The sequence below is a fragment of the Chenopodium quinoa genome, unplaced genomic scaffold (genome assembly GCF_001683475.1).
Source record: "Chenopodium quinoa cultivar QQ74 unplaced genomic scaffold, ASM168347v1, whole genome shotgun sequence".
In the NCBI taxonomy this organism is placed as follows: domain Eukaryota; kingdom Viridiplantae; phylum Streptophyta; class Magnoliopsida; order Caryophyllales; family Amaranthaceae; genus Chenopodium; species Chenopodium quinoa.
In genome coordinates this window covers 13,334,490-13,352,276 of record NW_018742204.1, presented here as the reverse complement: position 1 = coordinate 13,352,276, position 17,787 = coordinate 13,334,490, and the positions used below count along the sequence as shown (strand labels likewise).

At 36.1% G+C, this 17,787-nt stretch overlaps 1 protein-coding gene across 1 annotated transcript; it reads left to right on the top strand.

The window, feature by feature from the left end:
• Positions 1–8,873: 8,873 nt before the first annotated feature.
• On the top strand, positions 8,874–17,083 carry LOC110729802 (zinc finger MYM-type protein 1-like). The gene is made up of 5 exons (XM_021909604.1): positions 8,874–9,030; positions 13,717–13,829; positions 14,020–14,135; positions 14,384–14,431; positions 14,524–17,083. The coding sequence occupies exons 1-5, from the start codon at positions 8,874–8,876 to the stop codon at positions 17,081–17,083; spliced, it is 2,994 nt and encodes a 997-aa protein (XP_021765296.1).
• Positions 17,084–17,787: the final 704 nt, after the last annotated feature.

Sequence of the window (17,787 nt, the reverse complement as noted above, 5' to 3'; positions counted from 1 at the left end):
TTCAAATCTGTAAATAGAATGAAGTGGTGATGTCCAAAAAAATTATACTATTTTTCAAGTATTTTAGTTGCCAAATGGGAGGGATCATCCCAACTTACCCCCTAAAAAAGAAATGAACAAAAAAACGGATTTTTATAAAAAGGAAGGGGAATCCAACTTTCCCATAGAAGATTAAAGAAAGAAAATTAGAAATGTTTTTTGAAAAGAAAGGATTATTGACTTAATATTTGAATCATCGTGATGACTTGGCAGAGAGGTATACATGTGATAGTGATAACGATCATTTTTTCATGTAGCGATCATGTTCAATCAATTTTCCTCGCTTAACGAAGATGGAGATATCCCACGCAGGCGGACGTATAAGCAAGAAGACCAATTCTCAAGAGTTGTAAAAGACATCTAGAGTTGACGTCGAGGCTGTCGATATATCAAATTGTATTAACTCTTTTTCTTTCTAGGCAATGTATATAGAACTTGAATTACCTTGTTAATAAATAGCCCTATTATTAAAAGAAAATAAAATGATTGTTTTTTTAGAGTGATAGTCATCTCATTTTTCTTTGGCAAAAATATGGAAAACATCGAATTTAATTTGATTCGATTACTTTACTGAAAATGGTGTCATCAAGCCAATGGCTATCAAACCATCCAAATCATCTGATTTTTTTTATATGATTTTGTAATCATAACTCAACACGTCATGCATTTTATATATGGGCATGAATACTCAATAGTAGGTCCATATGTGCAAAAGGCCTAAGGTTGGCCATATTTTCATGGAATGATGATTTTGGTACATGGTTATGGTCTAGTGGATTGCTAAACATCGCCCGCAAATCTCCACATAAAGCCCACAAACTTATATTGAAGTTACAATATTGCCCTTGACCTTAAAAAAAAAAAAAACACAACCTCAATAAAAATCAAAGTACGGGGATGTCGAGGCTCGTGGCGGCAAGGTGGTTGGCTCGTGGCGGCAAGGTAGTGGTGGCTCGTGGCGGCAAGGTGGTGGTGGCGCCAGGTCCGGCAGCCACGTCCACCGGCGTGGCGTTTGGGCAGGACGCCCAGCCACGGTGAGTGGCGTTTGGGACAGGCGCCAGTCACTGTGGCTGGGCGTCCTGCCCAGACGCCAGGCCGGTGGACGTGGCTGCCGGACCTAGCGCCACCACCAGCCACGGGTCGTCCTGGCCAGGCGCCCCAGCTGCCTTAAATTTTTTTTTTAATATTTTTTTTTTGGAAAATCAGAAAAATTTTATAATTTTTTTTTAATGTGTTTGATTTTTTTTTTAATATTTATTAATTTTATGTGTTATTTTTTATAAGTCTAGTATATATATTTTTTATAAAATCAAATAAAAAACATAAATTTCCACATCCTAAATCAAAACATAAATTTAATAAACACAATTTAAAAAAATAAAAAAATAAAAAAAAGGCAAAAAAAAAAAATTAAAAAGTAAGGGCGGCGTCCAAACCAGACGCCAGTGCACTGGTGGTGGCGCCTGGCCTGGACGCCAGTGCACTGGTTGAGGCGCTTGGGCTAGACGTCAGTGCACTGGTTGTGGCGTCTGGCCTGGACGCCAGTGCACTGGTTGTGGCGCCTTGCCTGGACGTCCTTGCCATGGTTCCGGCGTCCAAACTAGGCGCCACCTCGTTTTCCGTCGAAGACGACGTATCTCCGGCGACCCTCGCCTCTCCGGCCTCCCTGGGAAACCCAGTACGACTCCACATTTGTTAGATCGAGATTTGTTCACTTTGGGACGATTTTAGAAATGGGCAAAATTGTCAAACCATGTCTAATTTGTGGGCTTTATGTGGAGATTTGCGGGCGATGTTTAACAAATCCCGTTCTACCTCAAGGAGGGCCTTTCCAAGATTGTAACGTGGCTAAGCTTGGGGTTATGAAGAATGGATAAACTCAAGTATACTCCCAAAATCCCTTACTTTTGGTGCTTCTCAGATTAAAACCTTTTCTGCTTTATGTGACAACTTCCTACATTAGGTGCCTTTTCCTTGTCGTCTTTCTCTCTCATTTTTTTTTCTCTTTTTTCTTTAACGAGCTTTGTTTCGAGTTTAGAACGATTGTTTTATTTCTTTTGTATTGGATCATTCCTTTTTGGGCTTAGACTAACTTTGTGTCCCCCTCTTATGTTTCGTTCCCCCAATTTTCTATTTATATCTCTTTGCACCATTCCCATCCCAAGGTATGGAATAATGTAGGTTGAATAACTAAGGCTTAACTAACGAGGCTCAAAAGGGCTGCCAAGAAGATGGATTTCCTCTAAGGTTAAGAACATGGGATTATCTTTGTGGAGTTTCAAGTTGCCTCCTGTGCTGGTGAAATCATCATATCTTTTCTTTGTGGGCCAAAGATGGGCCTCTTTTCGTTCGATAGATCTAGTAAGCCAAAGATTATCAAGATTCTTGAAGTGTTGAGTATGTATGCCTTTTTCATATTGCCTGTTTGTATGTATGCGTTTTATTTTATGTGAGCCAATAACAATAAAAAAAGATTGAAAAGAGAACAAAATAGACGTACTTGAAAATATATTTTTTATTCATTAATTATTGAGAGTACAAAATAATTAGATTCGACAGCATGAAAATCTTAATCTATCATAAAAAAACAAAGGAAAGAAACAAAACAAGACCTAGGATGCTACATCTTGATTTGTTGACAACTTCTTAAGATTGAGTCTTCGAGCTTTGTCCGTTTCCGACGTCGTAGGTGAAATCCTCTCTAAAAATCTAGTCCATCTATATGATTCATGGTTTCATTTATCAAGTCCCTTTATTGTTCCCAAGGTATTGTAAATGGCACTTGTATGGTGGAGAAATATTGTCTATGAACTTTGGGACAAGTTCATGATCCGGAGGTCTTTGTAAAAGAAGAGCAACCTTTGATCGCCACCTGGAAAAGAGGTCAATGAAGCCTTTTTCTCCCCCTTTCTTAAGCAATTCAAGATTGCGCAAGGTATTTGTGAGCTCGATGTTATCTCCATATTGGGTTAAAAAATGCTTTTACAACGTCACTCCAAGTGGAAGTTTGTTTTGCATGGAGGATATAAAACCATGATCTAGCAGTTGGGTCCAATGAAAGAGGAAAATTACATGTATATAGACTTTGTTCCACCTCTTTCAATGCTATGATTCCAGTAAAGCTCATTAAGTGAGAACTAGGATTGTCCATAATCTTAAAGGTTGGTAAATCCGTAGTCAAGAACTTTTTTGGAAGAGTCTTGCCACTAGGTTGTGGTGCAACCTCATAATTGAAGTACTTAATCCCTGAGCTAGCTCGAAGGATAAGTTTCTCCAAGGCCTCTAGTCTTTCGGCTCTTGCTTTTTCTTGCAGAATGTTTCCTTTTTCTTTATCTGCTTTTATTTTAGCCTTTTCTGCTTTTTTTATGAGCCTTTAATTGGGCTTTTTCTTCTCATAGGGCCTTTAGGTTTTGGAGTTCCTATCTAAGTTTCTCCAATGCTGCTTTGTCACCCATGATTGGACTAGTATGCGAATGTGGAATATGACCTAATAATGTGTTTCACGAGAAATTGAGCGCAATCACTTAAACCTTTTCTGCCAAGCATTCAAACAATGAACCAAAGTCAAAATGATTATTTTACCTCTTTTTTTTTGTAATACGAATTCACTTTATGCAAGTTTGTTGATGAATAATGTCCAAAAAATTCACGAACAATCATTAATGGAATGTCATGATTTGTGTTGACTTCAACAAGGTAATCATCTAAGGATTTTACTCTAAATGAATTGTTTTCGAAATAGGTAGAAGAGAAAGAGAAGAAAGTTGGATTGAAAGTACGCATCAAATTTTTAGAAATATTAATCGACTCGAACTCACTCCTTAAAATGATCGAATATACTATAGTATTTGTTGATCATTTAGATAACAATAGAGATCAATATCGTTTTTTTTAATTATGATTCTCATATTGGTTATCTTTAAAGGATAATATTTTACTATTTGCTTAAAAAGAATGATGGCCTCCGAATGTAAAATCCAAGAAATAATTAAACCATTTTCTCGGTTTTATCATTCATTATTTTCTCTTTTTTTCTTTTTTTTAGAGTAATATTTGTTGTATCATATTCTCTCTCTCTTTTTTTTTTTTTTTTTTTTTTTTTTAAGAACGATATTTCATTTGTTTTTTCGTTATATTTCTTTTATTTTTGTGTGAGGCAATCATTCCAAGTAAAGTTGTCGGGATTTTCTTGTTAAACCATAGAAGAGGTAAATAAATTATACTCTTAAATCAAGGTTGACCAATTACAAAAAAAAATGATGAACACGAGAATAGACACGTAAACATATTGATAACGTCCTATTATGGGATGCGAACTTCTAATGACGAACTCCATGAGAAGTAATGTCGTTAGTTTGATTATAAAGTACGTAAACAAATCATCATAATAAAAAATAGTATCGCGCGCAATTTTCCGTCTTGCGCTAAGGTGGAAGGTGCAACTTCTAGAGTAACATATTCCACATGCCCGGTAATATCGTTTTCTCCATATGATATTGCTCGTAACGAGTCAAATTCAACATTAAATAGTGGGAGCGCGCAAGACATTGTGTTGTGCGGAGGTGCCGCGCGCAACTTCTGAACTTGCGCTTGGAGGGCGTGCACAACTTCAACAGTTGCGCGTGCCACCTGGTAGGTTCGACTTTTTTTTTAATTTTTTTTTTGGAAAATCGATGCGCATTTTTTTTTTTTTTGTTTTTTTTGTCGAACCACAATTTTTGCAATTTATTTATTATATCTCTAGGTAACAAGTCGGAATTAGTTAGATTAGACACGAAGCACATATTCATGTAGTCACATAAGCACATAAAAGGAACCGTCTAAGCATACAATGCCTTTCTAAGGTCAAAAAAGGCTTGGGTGTCCAAGGTACCATATCTTAAGAAACGACGCACAAATCAATCACTCAACGAGTTGACTTATGACATCGTTCTCCCAACATTTTTTTGGCGATATGGGTGGGATGATTGTTATTGATTTCGGGATAGAAGCCTAGTGTTGGAAACCCCTAGTCAATGAGCCAGTCCCCAATGTTAAGTGTGCTATACTTATGCATGATGCAATGTTGCTTGTTTGATTTTTACTTTTGTGCAAAAGGAAGATAATATGCGTTCAAGTCTCGCTCTCTAACTAGAGATTATCCAAGTTAGTTCTCGTTACAACCCATAGGCAACCTGGTGTTGGAAACCTTGGATCATAACTACGAACCAATCATGTAACCTCTAAGTCCCTAGTGGAGTCGCCACTGTAAGGAGGGTGATCCCATCGTAAGGGGTACTCTCCTTAAATTCCCTTGGCCACTTACAATCCTAGGACTTTACACTTGTAAGGGTGTATTAGGATTTGAATTCCTGACTGTTTGGGAGACCTTGAATTAGAAATGATTCTATCATACACGCTTTTTTGTAAGAAATAAGTAGGAGTCGCCAATGAGTTTTAGGAAAACCCATAAACCTCGTTCATGCCTTTCTCCCAAGTAGAGTTCAAGGGATATTTAGCATGAATCATAAGTTTACCCATGCCCAAATTGGTCTTTATTAAACCAGAAATGAGTTCAGGAGCGAGGGTACCAAGATAACGTTCCCTTTAGAGGGGAATCGCGATCCTAGCCCTAGTGCGGCCTATACTAGCTCTTCCTTTTGCACAATTTCATCACCAAACAACATATTCAACGTGATACCTAAAACTAAGTTATTTGATTTTATTTACACGCATTAATCATGTAGTAATTACATTGAAAAACTCGTTATTCTTAATTAATCAAATTCGTGAAGAGAACAAGAATAAACAATATTCGCCTTGTCTTAAGTGATAAAACAACAATTAATTATTCAAATTCTAGTCTTGATTAACGAAAGAGTACTATATGAATTAATTAATTAAAAGTTTGTTTAAACTGATCAAACAACACTAATTAATCAATTAAAGTTATTTAACCAATAAAAGAAAAGTGATTTATCTAAGTGCTCAGGAAACTAATCGTTCTTCTTTTATGCTTAATCTCCGTCTTATGCGTTTATGGACTTTCTTTCTTCTTCGTACCTTCAAGAGCTTCAATGGATGGATTAGGGTTGAAGAGTAATTGGGAAGAAAGAGGGAAAAGTAGTATGATAGTAAGAGGGTTTGAGATATTAGGGATTTCAGAAATTTAGGGTTTTTAATTATGATTTTCTTCCTGTTTAGAGCTGTGCGAAGACCCCTTTTTATAGGCGTAAAAATCTTGGTTTAAGGTTTTAGCGTCGCACCGTCAGGTTTCGCGCGCAACTCTATGAGTCGCGCTGGGGTGCCGCGCGCATCTCAATGTGTCGTGCGCGCCAGGCGCGCGCAACTTATTAAGTTGCGCTGGTTTGCGGTTTGTCTTATACGAAAACGCGTTTTTAAAACTTTCATAACTTTTGATTGCAAAGTCGGATTTAGGCGTGTGAGATATCATTGGAAATCTCTAGATGTCTAATTTCTAATGCCGTTAGAGTTAGGTTAAAATCTCTTATGGATCAAAAGTTATGGCTGTTGGAGTTCAAGGGTGTCGGTTTTGGGCCCAGTTTAGTGTTTTGATCATAACTTCTTCGTTTTGGCTCGGAATTGGGATTATAATATACTGTTAGAAAGATATTTAAAAGGGATATCCATTTTTATAGGCCTTGCACGGGAATTTTATGGTTGGTTTATCTGTTTGGCTCGGTTTTCAACAATGTAGGTTCCATTGGATCCAATCATTGCATTTGACGCACTTGGGTCCGTTATTAATCAAGTTTAAACATGTATGAACACGTTTTAGGCCTAATTAGTAATCAGACAAGGCTATAGGATATCTTGGTCTCAAATATGGGTTTTAAATTACTTCATAATGCTTTTCATAGTCCATAAACAATTCAACTTTGATCCAGCATGAAGAACGGGTTTTTGTAACATCATCGCACTTCCTTTTCGGGACAAGAGGCCAAATATAGGTGTCTACACATAGTTACCTTCATGGTTCCTTCGCCATCATGATGTTCATCAACCGTCCCTCATCATTGCTCTTGTTCCCTCTATTGCTTATCATATACTGCTCAAGTTTCTTATATATATATACCTGTCATTACTCAAGTTCCTTGTACCCTGTTCCAAGCATAACTTGTTCTTTCTATGCACAACTAAAAAAACATGTTAGATAGATAATCATCATTACTTTATAATAATCAAAACCTAATTACTCAACACATAACAACATGAAGTATATATGTACTCAATGGTAATTTAATATAAAAGCAAGAAAACTGATTCATCTTAATCTATATTTAGGGCCTGTTCTCTTACGTTGAAATTCAGTTCAGTTCAGTTCAGTTCAGTTCACTTCAGGCTCAGTTCATTTCAGTTCAGTTCAGTTCAGTTCAGTTCAGTTCAGTTCAGCTCAGTTCAGTTCAGTTCAGTTCATCAATTCAGCTGAGTTCAGTTCAATTCAATTCAGCTGAGTTCAGTCAATGAGAACAAGCCCTTAAATTGTACATTAAAATGCGTTTTAAACTGTGCCACATGAAATTCTCCTTTCTTAATCTATGATTTATCTATTTTTATGTAATATTTACATGTTTACAAACTTGAATACATATTTGCAAAAAAAAAGAAAAAATAAATAAAACCTTGTATTGGATGAGATTTCAACCCATGACCTCAAGTTTAATTAACAAAGTTTTTATCATTAAACTTTGTTATTATATGACATTTTATCCTTACAAAATGATATCAACAAGTAAATAATTGTAATATAAAAGGAATTGGTTGATACATTTATGCATAATTGTATCGAAATTATTCACACATGCAACAACTCGAAGCATCATATTGTCCTAAAATTACTTTGGTTACTAAAACACAAAAACCCTTAAAAAGTTTTACAGTTTACTTGTAGTAGGCATGTTTAAATATAGTCTTACTATTATTGCTAAAAGTTTGACTCGGTTAGCTTTTATACTACATCCTTTAATTGTTTTGTGCAACTTTGAAGAGATTTACGGTTGCCGATGCAATATTTGAGGGGCATTGATTAGAAGATAATGAAAGAAATTAATTAAAAGGAGATGAGAGAGAAATTAGGCTCCCCATGTGTTTTGGTGGGGAAATCCGATTCTTGTAGAGGGATTTGTATTCCCTCCGTTTTTTTCACCAAAAATTCAAAACTTTTGAATTTTTGGGTGGGATTTAAATTCCCTCCAACTTAAAAAAAAGGTATACATTCAAATTTTCCCCTTCATTTAAATCTAGCATTCACCATTTATGAGGCTTATAAAACCAAGCCCCCGTTCTCTAAAAGCATTAAATGTTCAAACCATTAATTACAAACCATAATCTGTCCAAATCATGAAAATGTTTTCCCAAAAAATAGCAACTAATACCCACAATTAGCCCTTAATTACCCAAAAAATTACCCCTAAATTAAATTAGTGTTGCACATCTCTCTTCACCATCATTAGCTTTGCATTGCTTCATCATTATCTACACAAAAGTGTAGGGCAGCTTCATCTTCTCAAAAAATTGCATCAGTTGCCTCTACATCATCATCAACAATCTGCTAAAACAGAAAACACAAAGAAGGCATGGGAGAATTCGATGAATCTCTGTATTATGATGTTGATCAACTATTGACAGAGGAACAATTAGCAGAGTTGTACTTTAATGAGGAAGAAAAGTTGCAAGATCAAGACATAGAGTATTATGACTCTGAAAATGAAAACATGTAGCCAGAAGAAAAGGTAGAAGATGGGACTCCAAAACCAGAAGTTCAAGGTGAGTTCCAAACAACCCAACAACCAACACAAGAAGGCACTCAAGCAGTCTACATAAAACAGTTGACCATGCACCAAAGGAGGGGGATTGTTGATGCAATGTTGGTGAAGATGCAAGATGGAAACTTACCAAGAGGATACAAGATGCAACTTTCAATTCAATTTAGTGTCCATGAATCAACAATCACAAGAATTTTCACAAACATAAAAAAACAGATGGCACAAGGTAATTTTATTGATGTCAGGACTAAGAAGATAGGCAGGACATGTCCAAAGCCAAGGGAATTTTCAGATGAATTCCTACAGTCAGGCCCCCTTTATTTAAGGCACACATAAAGGTCTTATGCAGCAGCACTGAAAATTTCACATGTCACTCTTCATTATTTGAAGATAAAGGGAAGACTAAGAACACACACAGCAAGTTGCAAGCCAGCACTAACATCAGACCATAAGGTAGCTAGAATGAAGTGGGTTCTTTCTCATATAAACCCAGTTCAAGGAAACGAGGACCCCGCTTTTGAAGAATTATGTCATTCACATTGATGAGAAATGGTTATACTTGGACATGATAAAAAGGAGATTTTATCTACTTTTAAGTGAAGAAGATCCATACATGGCACAACAGTCCAGAAAGTTTAATTTAAAGGCTATGTTCATGGCAATTATTGGGAAGCCACTGTATGGCTCCAATGGGGAATTGAACTACTACATGATGGAAAGTATGGGGTACTCCTATTCACAATCAAAGAAAGATCAAAGAAATCAAGCAAGAAACATAGCAAACGACACAATGGTCACAAAGGCACTCTAGAATGTGAGCAGATATGTCATATCAGATATATGTTGCTGAACAAAGTTATACCAGCAATAGTATCAAAATGATCTGAAATTCTGCCTAAAAATGTTGTCATCCAATGGGACAATGCAAGGCCACTCCAAGATTAGATGAAGAATTTAATGCAGCAACAACAACAAATGGATTTAACATACAATTTGTGTTCCAATCAGCTCAATCACCTAACTTAAATGTGTTGGATTTAGGTTTATTCAGGTCAATTCAGTCCCTGCAATATCAATCCTTTCCTAAAAATCTAGGTGAGCTTGTTGAGAAGGTGGTTGACTCTTACAACACATTCAAACCAGAAGTCAACAAGTACATATGGGTGACATTATAGAGATGCATGATCAAAATACTCAAGGCACAAGGTGATAATAAGTGCAAAATTCCACATATGAACAAAAAAAACTTGAAAATATAGGCATTCTGCCATATCAAGTGCATGTTGAGAAGGAAATAGTGATAGAGGTTGTGGAGTACCTGAACACAATGTTCAGGCTTGCACATCAAGGAAACCATAAAGCAGAAGTGGACATGGAGGTGGATGCAGACTAGATCAGAGTACAAAGCAAATAAGAACATCAACATATATTGCCACACATAACCACTTAAAGTTTTTTATTCTCTCTCATTTTTTTTTAATTGTACAGTGTTATTGAATAGGTGGTTAGGTGTATTTTGTGAGTTAGGATGTGATAAACCACTAAGGCAGTGTTGTGTAAATTCTAGTGCTCATGTAATAGGCTTTTGTAACCACATTTTCATTGGAATGAAAGATTAGAAAAAATCATGCTACATCACATTTAATCCGTCAGAGGAATACATATTGAATACAACAATTCAAACAAGTTTACCTTAACAACAATCGCTTTGTTGTGATTGTTGAAGCAAAATACTTGTTTAAATTGTAATTCAATGGAGTCCATTCATCATATGGATTACACAAAGACATGGTTCATAGATAAATGTGGGACTCCCTACTTAGTACTTCATAACCAGCATTGAGGGACTCATCGAAAGTGGAACAATATTAAGGAGCTAAAATTGTTCTTTACAGCCATGATCATTGAGAACATTATAGGAAACACACAACCCAAGCTGACAGCACCAATCACATAATAGCCTCATCATTCATCAATCAAATTCCCAGATCAGGCCATAAGTAAGTAGTGCAACAACAAACCAAACCAAACAGCAAACTAACAACAAAATCCAGCAACCAATATAATCAGACAACAAAATCATCCAGCAAAAGAATTAACTAGCAGTATAATCCAATAATAACCAACAACATAATCTAACTAGAACACAGAGCATAAACCAACCAAACTCAGGACAGAGAACCTGGCTCCATAATATAATCCAACAACGAAGCGTAGAATCTATGGAAAGGGTCTCACATAACAAACTTCACCCTTAGCCAAAATTAATGCCCCATGAATCAACTACAACAACAACCATTATAATCAAACAACCAAAACCAGTTACATAATCCAAACATTATAAGGCATACACTAACAAGTAAATCCATCAAACACCAGCACCGTAAGGCAACAACAAGCCACAAACCACATCAAGTAAATGTTGAGAAAATGGACATCATAATAACCACAACATACAGCCACAAAACACAACCAATTTACGAAATCAGGCAACGAATCTACTCTCAATTAAATCAATGAATAAAGGACTCAAATTAAAAAAAAAAAAAGAAATAAATTATGGTTAGGGATCATTACACAATCATTCACTCAGAGGGTTGAACCCTAAGGTTCAGCCGCCTCACACCAGAGCTAGAGCTAGGTCCAGAACTAGGAGTTTCCATAATTGCAGGAGGTGATCTCCTCCTTTTCAGCCTTATCCTTGGATGACCGGATGATTATCTCTTCATAAGGCAACCCCCGCATCCGTTGCAGCGCCACCCTAGCAGCCTTCCTTGTAGCCCTTAGCCTTGCTGGTGGCCTCAGTCTCTAAGATCTAGCCTTTTTGGTGGCCACAGAGGAGCCGTCACCACTTTCAATTACCGGATCTACAGACACATCAGTGAAATCAAGGGTTTTCTTACCATGGGACTTACCCTGACCCTTAGCCCTCTTCAGACGCTCCTCCTCTTCAAGGCTCTCAAGAAACCTTACCTAACACTTTGTACGTCGTTGAAGTGCAGTAGGGACTAGACTCACTGGACTCGTAAAATTGTCGAGGAAAATGAGAACCAGTCTCAATGGATTGGATGACGGACTGAATCAAATTTCCCTCTCCCACATCTGCGGCCATCCAAGCTTCGTTGAGAGGTTCAAAGTTCACCATTTTGGAGGGGGACTCGAATTGACAAAGATTTGGTGAGAGAAAGGGTAGAAAACGAAGGATGAAGAGGAGAACTGGAGAGAAAAGGGTAGAAAATGAAGGATGAAGAGGAGAGAGAAAGTCATAGAAGATGAACTAGGGATAATCTGGAGAGAAATCCAGAACAAATAAAGAAACCTAACCATCGAAATTTAATTTTGGTGGTTGGGAATGTGAGAAATTAGAATAGTTGGGGAGAATTGGGATAATAAATGGAGGGAGTAATTAGATTAGGGGAATATGATTAGTTTTGGGTTAATAGGATTAAAATAGACTAAGTGTGAAATTATAAAAAAAAAAACTAATTTTTTAAGTAAGGGCAAATTTGTAATTTCCAACCTTTTTTAACTATAAAATGGAAAAAAAATTAGAAAGTTGCACATAAATCCAATCATCCCGAAATGAAAAAATTTGCACAAAACAATTAACAGAGGTAGTATACTCTTCCATGTGCATTTACCATTAAAAAATTTGGACTATACCAAAGTGAAAATAATTATAAAAGATGATATATTTGAAGTTTATATTATAATAATAATTCTGACAACATCCTACGTACTCCATCCATATTTAAATACTTGCTCCATTTCTCCACGTGCGGAGTTTTAGGAGAAATTGGAGAAAGTAATAAAATATGGAGGTAGTGGGGTAGGTGAAAGAATAAAAAATTGTAAAAAACAAAAGTAGTACGAAATAGAGAGAATTGGAAGAGAGAGAATATGAAATTAATAAAATATAATTTATGTTAACCAATGTATTCCAATAGTTAATCATAACTTTTTAGTTATATGTTTTCTCTCTCCTACTTTTACGTACCCAACCCTACCACACATCCTCATTTGCCACGTCACCCACATATCAAAAGCAAAAAGTTAACATTATTTTACTCAATAACCCAAATTTGTAACCAGTTATGAAAATAATCTGGTTATTGATTTTATTCCATGTAATTTTCTCTCTCTTCATTATTTTATTATTTTTTCACTTTCTCTCAAAACCAAGGCAATTGGTTAACTGCTGTGTTTGCTCTTAGTATATCCTTATATCAATTCTTTGGCGTGTTGCATGCAATAGGCATATGCATTTGACGATTACAAGGTTCTATAGTTTCTTTCTTTTTGGCTATGATAACCTAACAACAATCAACATCAGCCGAGTAATGATATAATTATAAGCCTTATACATTTAGCATTTTACTTCTCAAAATCATGAACGATATTTGAATTAGAACTTAGGCCTTGCTTGGATGCTAGTGTACGTGCAGGGGCGGACCCACTTAGTGTCATAGTGGGTCCCGTGACACACTATTAATTTTGAAAAAAAAAATAAAAAAAAAAATAAAACAATTACACTCACTCACGCATCTTTCCACTCCCAAAGGCCAAAGACCCAGAACCCCTAATTCCCTTACAACACAGCCACGCTTCCCCTAATCCCCTCTCTCTCTCTCTCTCTCTACTCTCTCCTCCATGGCTCCATTGAAGAATTGAAGCTTCAAGCATTCAAGCATACTCGGCTAGTCGGCTACTCGCAAAAACTCCATTGAAGGGGCGTTTGAGCTTTTTCTTCTCCACCGAAGCAATCTCAAAGGAGTCAAAGGTTAGATCTTGTTTAAGTTCTTTTTCTGTAATTATTTAGGGTTCTTCAAATTTTGGTAATTGTGGGTTGATAATTGAGTCAATCATTCGAATTTTGATAATTGTGGGTTGATAAATGAGTTGATAATTGCAGGGTCGAAATTCTCCATTGAAGGGGCTTCGTACTTTCACTCTTTCAGAGGCTCTGAGTCACGCCTCACGCTGAGCTTCGCTCCTTCATTGAAGCAGCCTACTGCCTACAGCCAGGTTAGATCTTGAACTCTTTACTCTTGACAATTTGACAAATGGTGTACGAATTTTTTGTTAATGGAAGTAGAAATTGAACTGGGGGTTAATCGTACTTGTATTTGTATATTTATTTTTGTTAACCGTGTATTTAATTGTAGTTCTATAAGCCTATAACTATTGTGTATTTGTGTAAATTGTGCTATTTTAGGGAATTAGGGTGGTTTACTGGCTTACTTCCTGTCTCACTGTCTGCCTTACTGGTTTCGGTGGTGGTGCAGGGAAGGGGTCAAGGGGAGGGGGTGGCTGTGAAATTGGGCAAAATTGGTTATCAAAGACTCAAAGAGGCCAACTTTACCTGTGACAAACCCTTTACACTAGTTGATTTAGTCATGTTTTATAACTTGTTGATGTTAATTTGTTGGTAGAAAAAAAGTAATTAGAGAGTATGAAGGATTAATAATAATTTGACTTTATAAAAGAAAGGTTAACGAAAATGGGTGGTAGTTGTTTGTATGAAATTTCTTACAATGTTCATTGATTCTGTTTTTGATTATATGCTATTTTTGTGATAGTTGGATTAATAGAAATGTTATGCTTATACATCTTTATCGTGGTGTAAAGTAGTTTTCTTGTTGGTTATCATTGTGGGAAATTTGGATAAGTCAAACATTTAGATTGATTTATCTCATTCACCCTTTAACTTCAATTTCAGAATGAAAAGAAAAACAACTCGAGACATTTCAAGTTTTTTTACTAAAAAAGTGCCTAATCTAAATCCTCCTCCTCCACAAAATGATTTACCTTCTCAAGAACGTGAACCAAATCCTCCACTACAAGAAAATGAACAAAATTCCCAAGAAAGTGAACCAAATACTCCTTCACATCATGCAAGTGAACAAAATTCTTCCCCCTCTCACAATTTCCCTCAAAATGAAGATGGACAATATCCTTACCAAGGTGGTTCGGATCCTAGTGCTCAAATTGGTGAAGGAAGATTAAGTGCACTTGATATTATTAATCTTCCACAAGACCCCGGAAAAAGAAGAAGGATGTGTGATTTTCATCCCGATGATAGGGATTTAGTGCGGAGAACATACATTCAAAGAAAGCCATGTCAACCTAAAGATCATGCGTTTCCTCAAACAAATTTTGGGCCGAAAAAACGTCGATTTTGTGTTAAATGGTTTGATACTTGGCCAACATGGTTTGAGTATAGCGTTGAGAAAGATGCTGCCTTTTGTTTCATTTGCTATCTATTTAAGGATAGTAACACAGCAGGAGTCGATGCTTTTGTTAATGGAGGTTTCAGATATTGGAATAGAACAAACACAATTGTAAAGCATGTTGGTGGACACAAGAGTGCTCACAATAATGATGTGATTGCTATGAATTTATTCGTGAATCAAATGAGTAGCATTGCCACCGCATTATCAAAACAAACGGCGGAAACCATGAGTGCCTATCGTAAGAGATTGGAAGCTTCAATTGAAACCATCAGATGGCTATTGTTCCAAGGGTTGCCTTTTCGTGGTCATGATGAAAAGGAAAGTTCATTGTCTAGAGGTAACTTTCTTTCATTATTAACTCTTCTTTCAAACCATGATCTTGAGTATTCCAAAGTTGTTTTTAAAATGGCCCCCGGTAATTGTCAACTTACTTCTCCAAGTATCCAAAAAGATATAATCAATGCTTGTGCAAAAGAAACAACTAAAGCAATATTGGAAGAACTTGATGGTGGATTTTTTGCTATTCTTGCTGATGAATCTGCCGATGTTTCCGATAAGGAACAAATGACACTTTGCTTGAGATTTGTTAATAAAAAGGGGGAAGTGTGTGAGCGTTTTCTTGGTATTGTGCATGTTCCTAATACTAGTTCTTTGACTCTAAAAGCTGCTATTGAGTCATTATTCATGGAACACTCTTTAACTTTCTCTCAAGTTCGAGGTCAGGGTTATGATGGGGCAAGTAATATGCAAGGTTCAATCAATGGCCTTAAAACTCTAATTTTGAATGAATGTTCTCAAGCATACTTTGTTCATTTCTTTGCTCACCAACTTCAATTGACACAAGTTGCTCTTGCTAAGAAAAACTCAGATTGTGGTTGGCTTTTTATTGATGTACTTGCACCTCTCTTGAACTTTGTGGGAGATTCACCTAAGAGGAGACAATTTCTTCGAGAAAAACAACGTCAAGGGGTTGTAGAAGCATTGTCCTTGGGTGAAATTGAATTGGGAACTGGTTTAAATCAAGAACGTGGCTTATGTAGACCTTGTGATACTCGTTGGGGATCTCATTTTAAAACCATTTTGAATGTGCTTGATTTATATCCTTCAATACTTTTGTCACTTGATTCCATTGCAGAAGTATCTGATACACTTGATTCGAATAAAGCACAATCTATTACACACTTGTTGATGTCATTTGATTTTGTGTTTGTGGCACACTTGATGGTTGATATATTTGGAATTACAAATGCGTTGAATGTGGCATTGCAAAAACATGATCAAGATATTGTCAATGCAATGGTCATGGTTGATGTAACCAAGACTAATTTGCAAAAGTTAAGAGATGAAGGATGGGATTCACATATGGAAAAAGTCACTTCTTTTATGGCTAAATATGACATTGAGGTTCCAAACATGGAGGGGCAGTATATTGTTCCTGGGAGAAGAATGTATAGAGGTAAAGGTCCACAAGTGACTAATCTTCATCATTTTAGAGTTGAAGTCTTCCTAAGTGTCATTGATCTTCAATTACAAGAACTTGAAAATCGATTTCCCGAGGTAAGTAAGGAATTACTTGTGTGTATGTCTTGCTTTAATCATGCAAATCGGTTTCATTCTTTTGACAAAAGAAAGTTAGTTCAACTTGCCAAATTTTATCCCGATGAATTTTCAAGCTCTGAGTTATTATTTTTTGAACATTCACTTGAAAATTTCATTGTTGATGTTCGAAATGATGAGAGATTTTGGAATTTGAAAAGTCTAAGTGAACTTTCTACGAAACTTGTTGAGACGGGAAAGTTTGAAACTCATGATCGAGTCTACTTACTTTTGAAGTTAGTGTTGATTCTTCCCGTTGCAACGACAAGTGTAGAAAGAGTATTTTCTGGAATGACGCAAGTAAAAGATAAATTGCGTAATAGCATGGGAGATCAAATATTGAATGATTGTTTGATTACTTATCTAGAAAGAGATTTGTTTTACAATGTTAGCATGGATGATATTGTACATCGTTATCAAAATATGAAAACTCGTCGAGAGCAATTGTAATAAAATTAGTACTTTATGAAATGAACTTTTTATGTATTTTTTTTGTTCATTATTCAAGCTTTGACTATATTTTGATATTTTATGCGGTCGGTGGACGATGATGGGATGTGACAAATTGTACTTTCACAAATGATCAATAATTGATGGTGACACACTATCTCGAAAATCCTGGATCCGCCACTGTGTACGTGTGTCGCATTAAGAAAGCATGTTTGAAAATGATTACATGGTCCTATATAATATAGTTTTGTGCAATTTTTCTAATGTGCCATAACTTACTATATCTAGTATTCTTATTAAGCTAAACCATAAATCATGCCATTACGTTGCTAGACCATATTAGTACGTTATGATGGAGATTCTGATATTACACACATTAGTTTTGTCATCTTCTGCTAGCTATTTTATTAAGCTATGAAATTCTAACTTAGGGCCTATTCCCATTGACTGAACTCAGCTGAACTGAACTGAACTGAACTGAAATGAACTGAACTGAACTGAGCTGAGCTGAACTGAAATGAACTGAACTGAACTGAGCTGAGCTGAACTGAATTGAACTGAACTGAAATGAAATGAATATTTTATAAGAGAAGGAAATTAGGAGCTGAACTGAACTGGACTGAACTGGGCTGAACTGAACTGAACTGAATTTCAACGTATGAGAACAGACCCTTAGCTTATGTATTTTGGATTTCCCTTCCTTT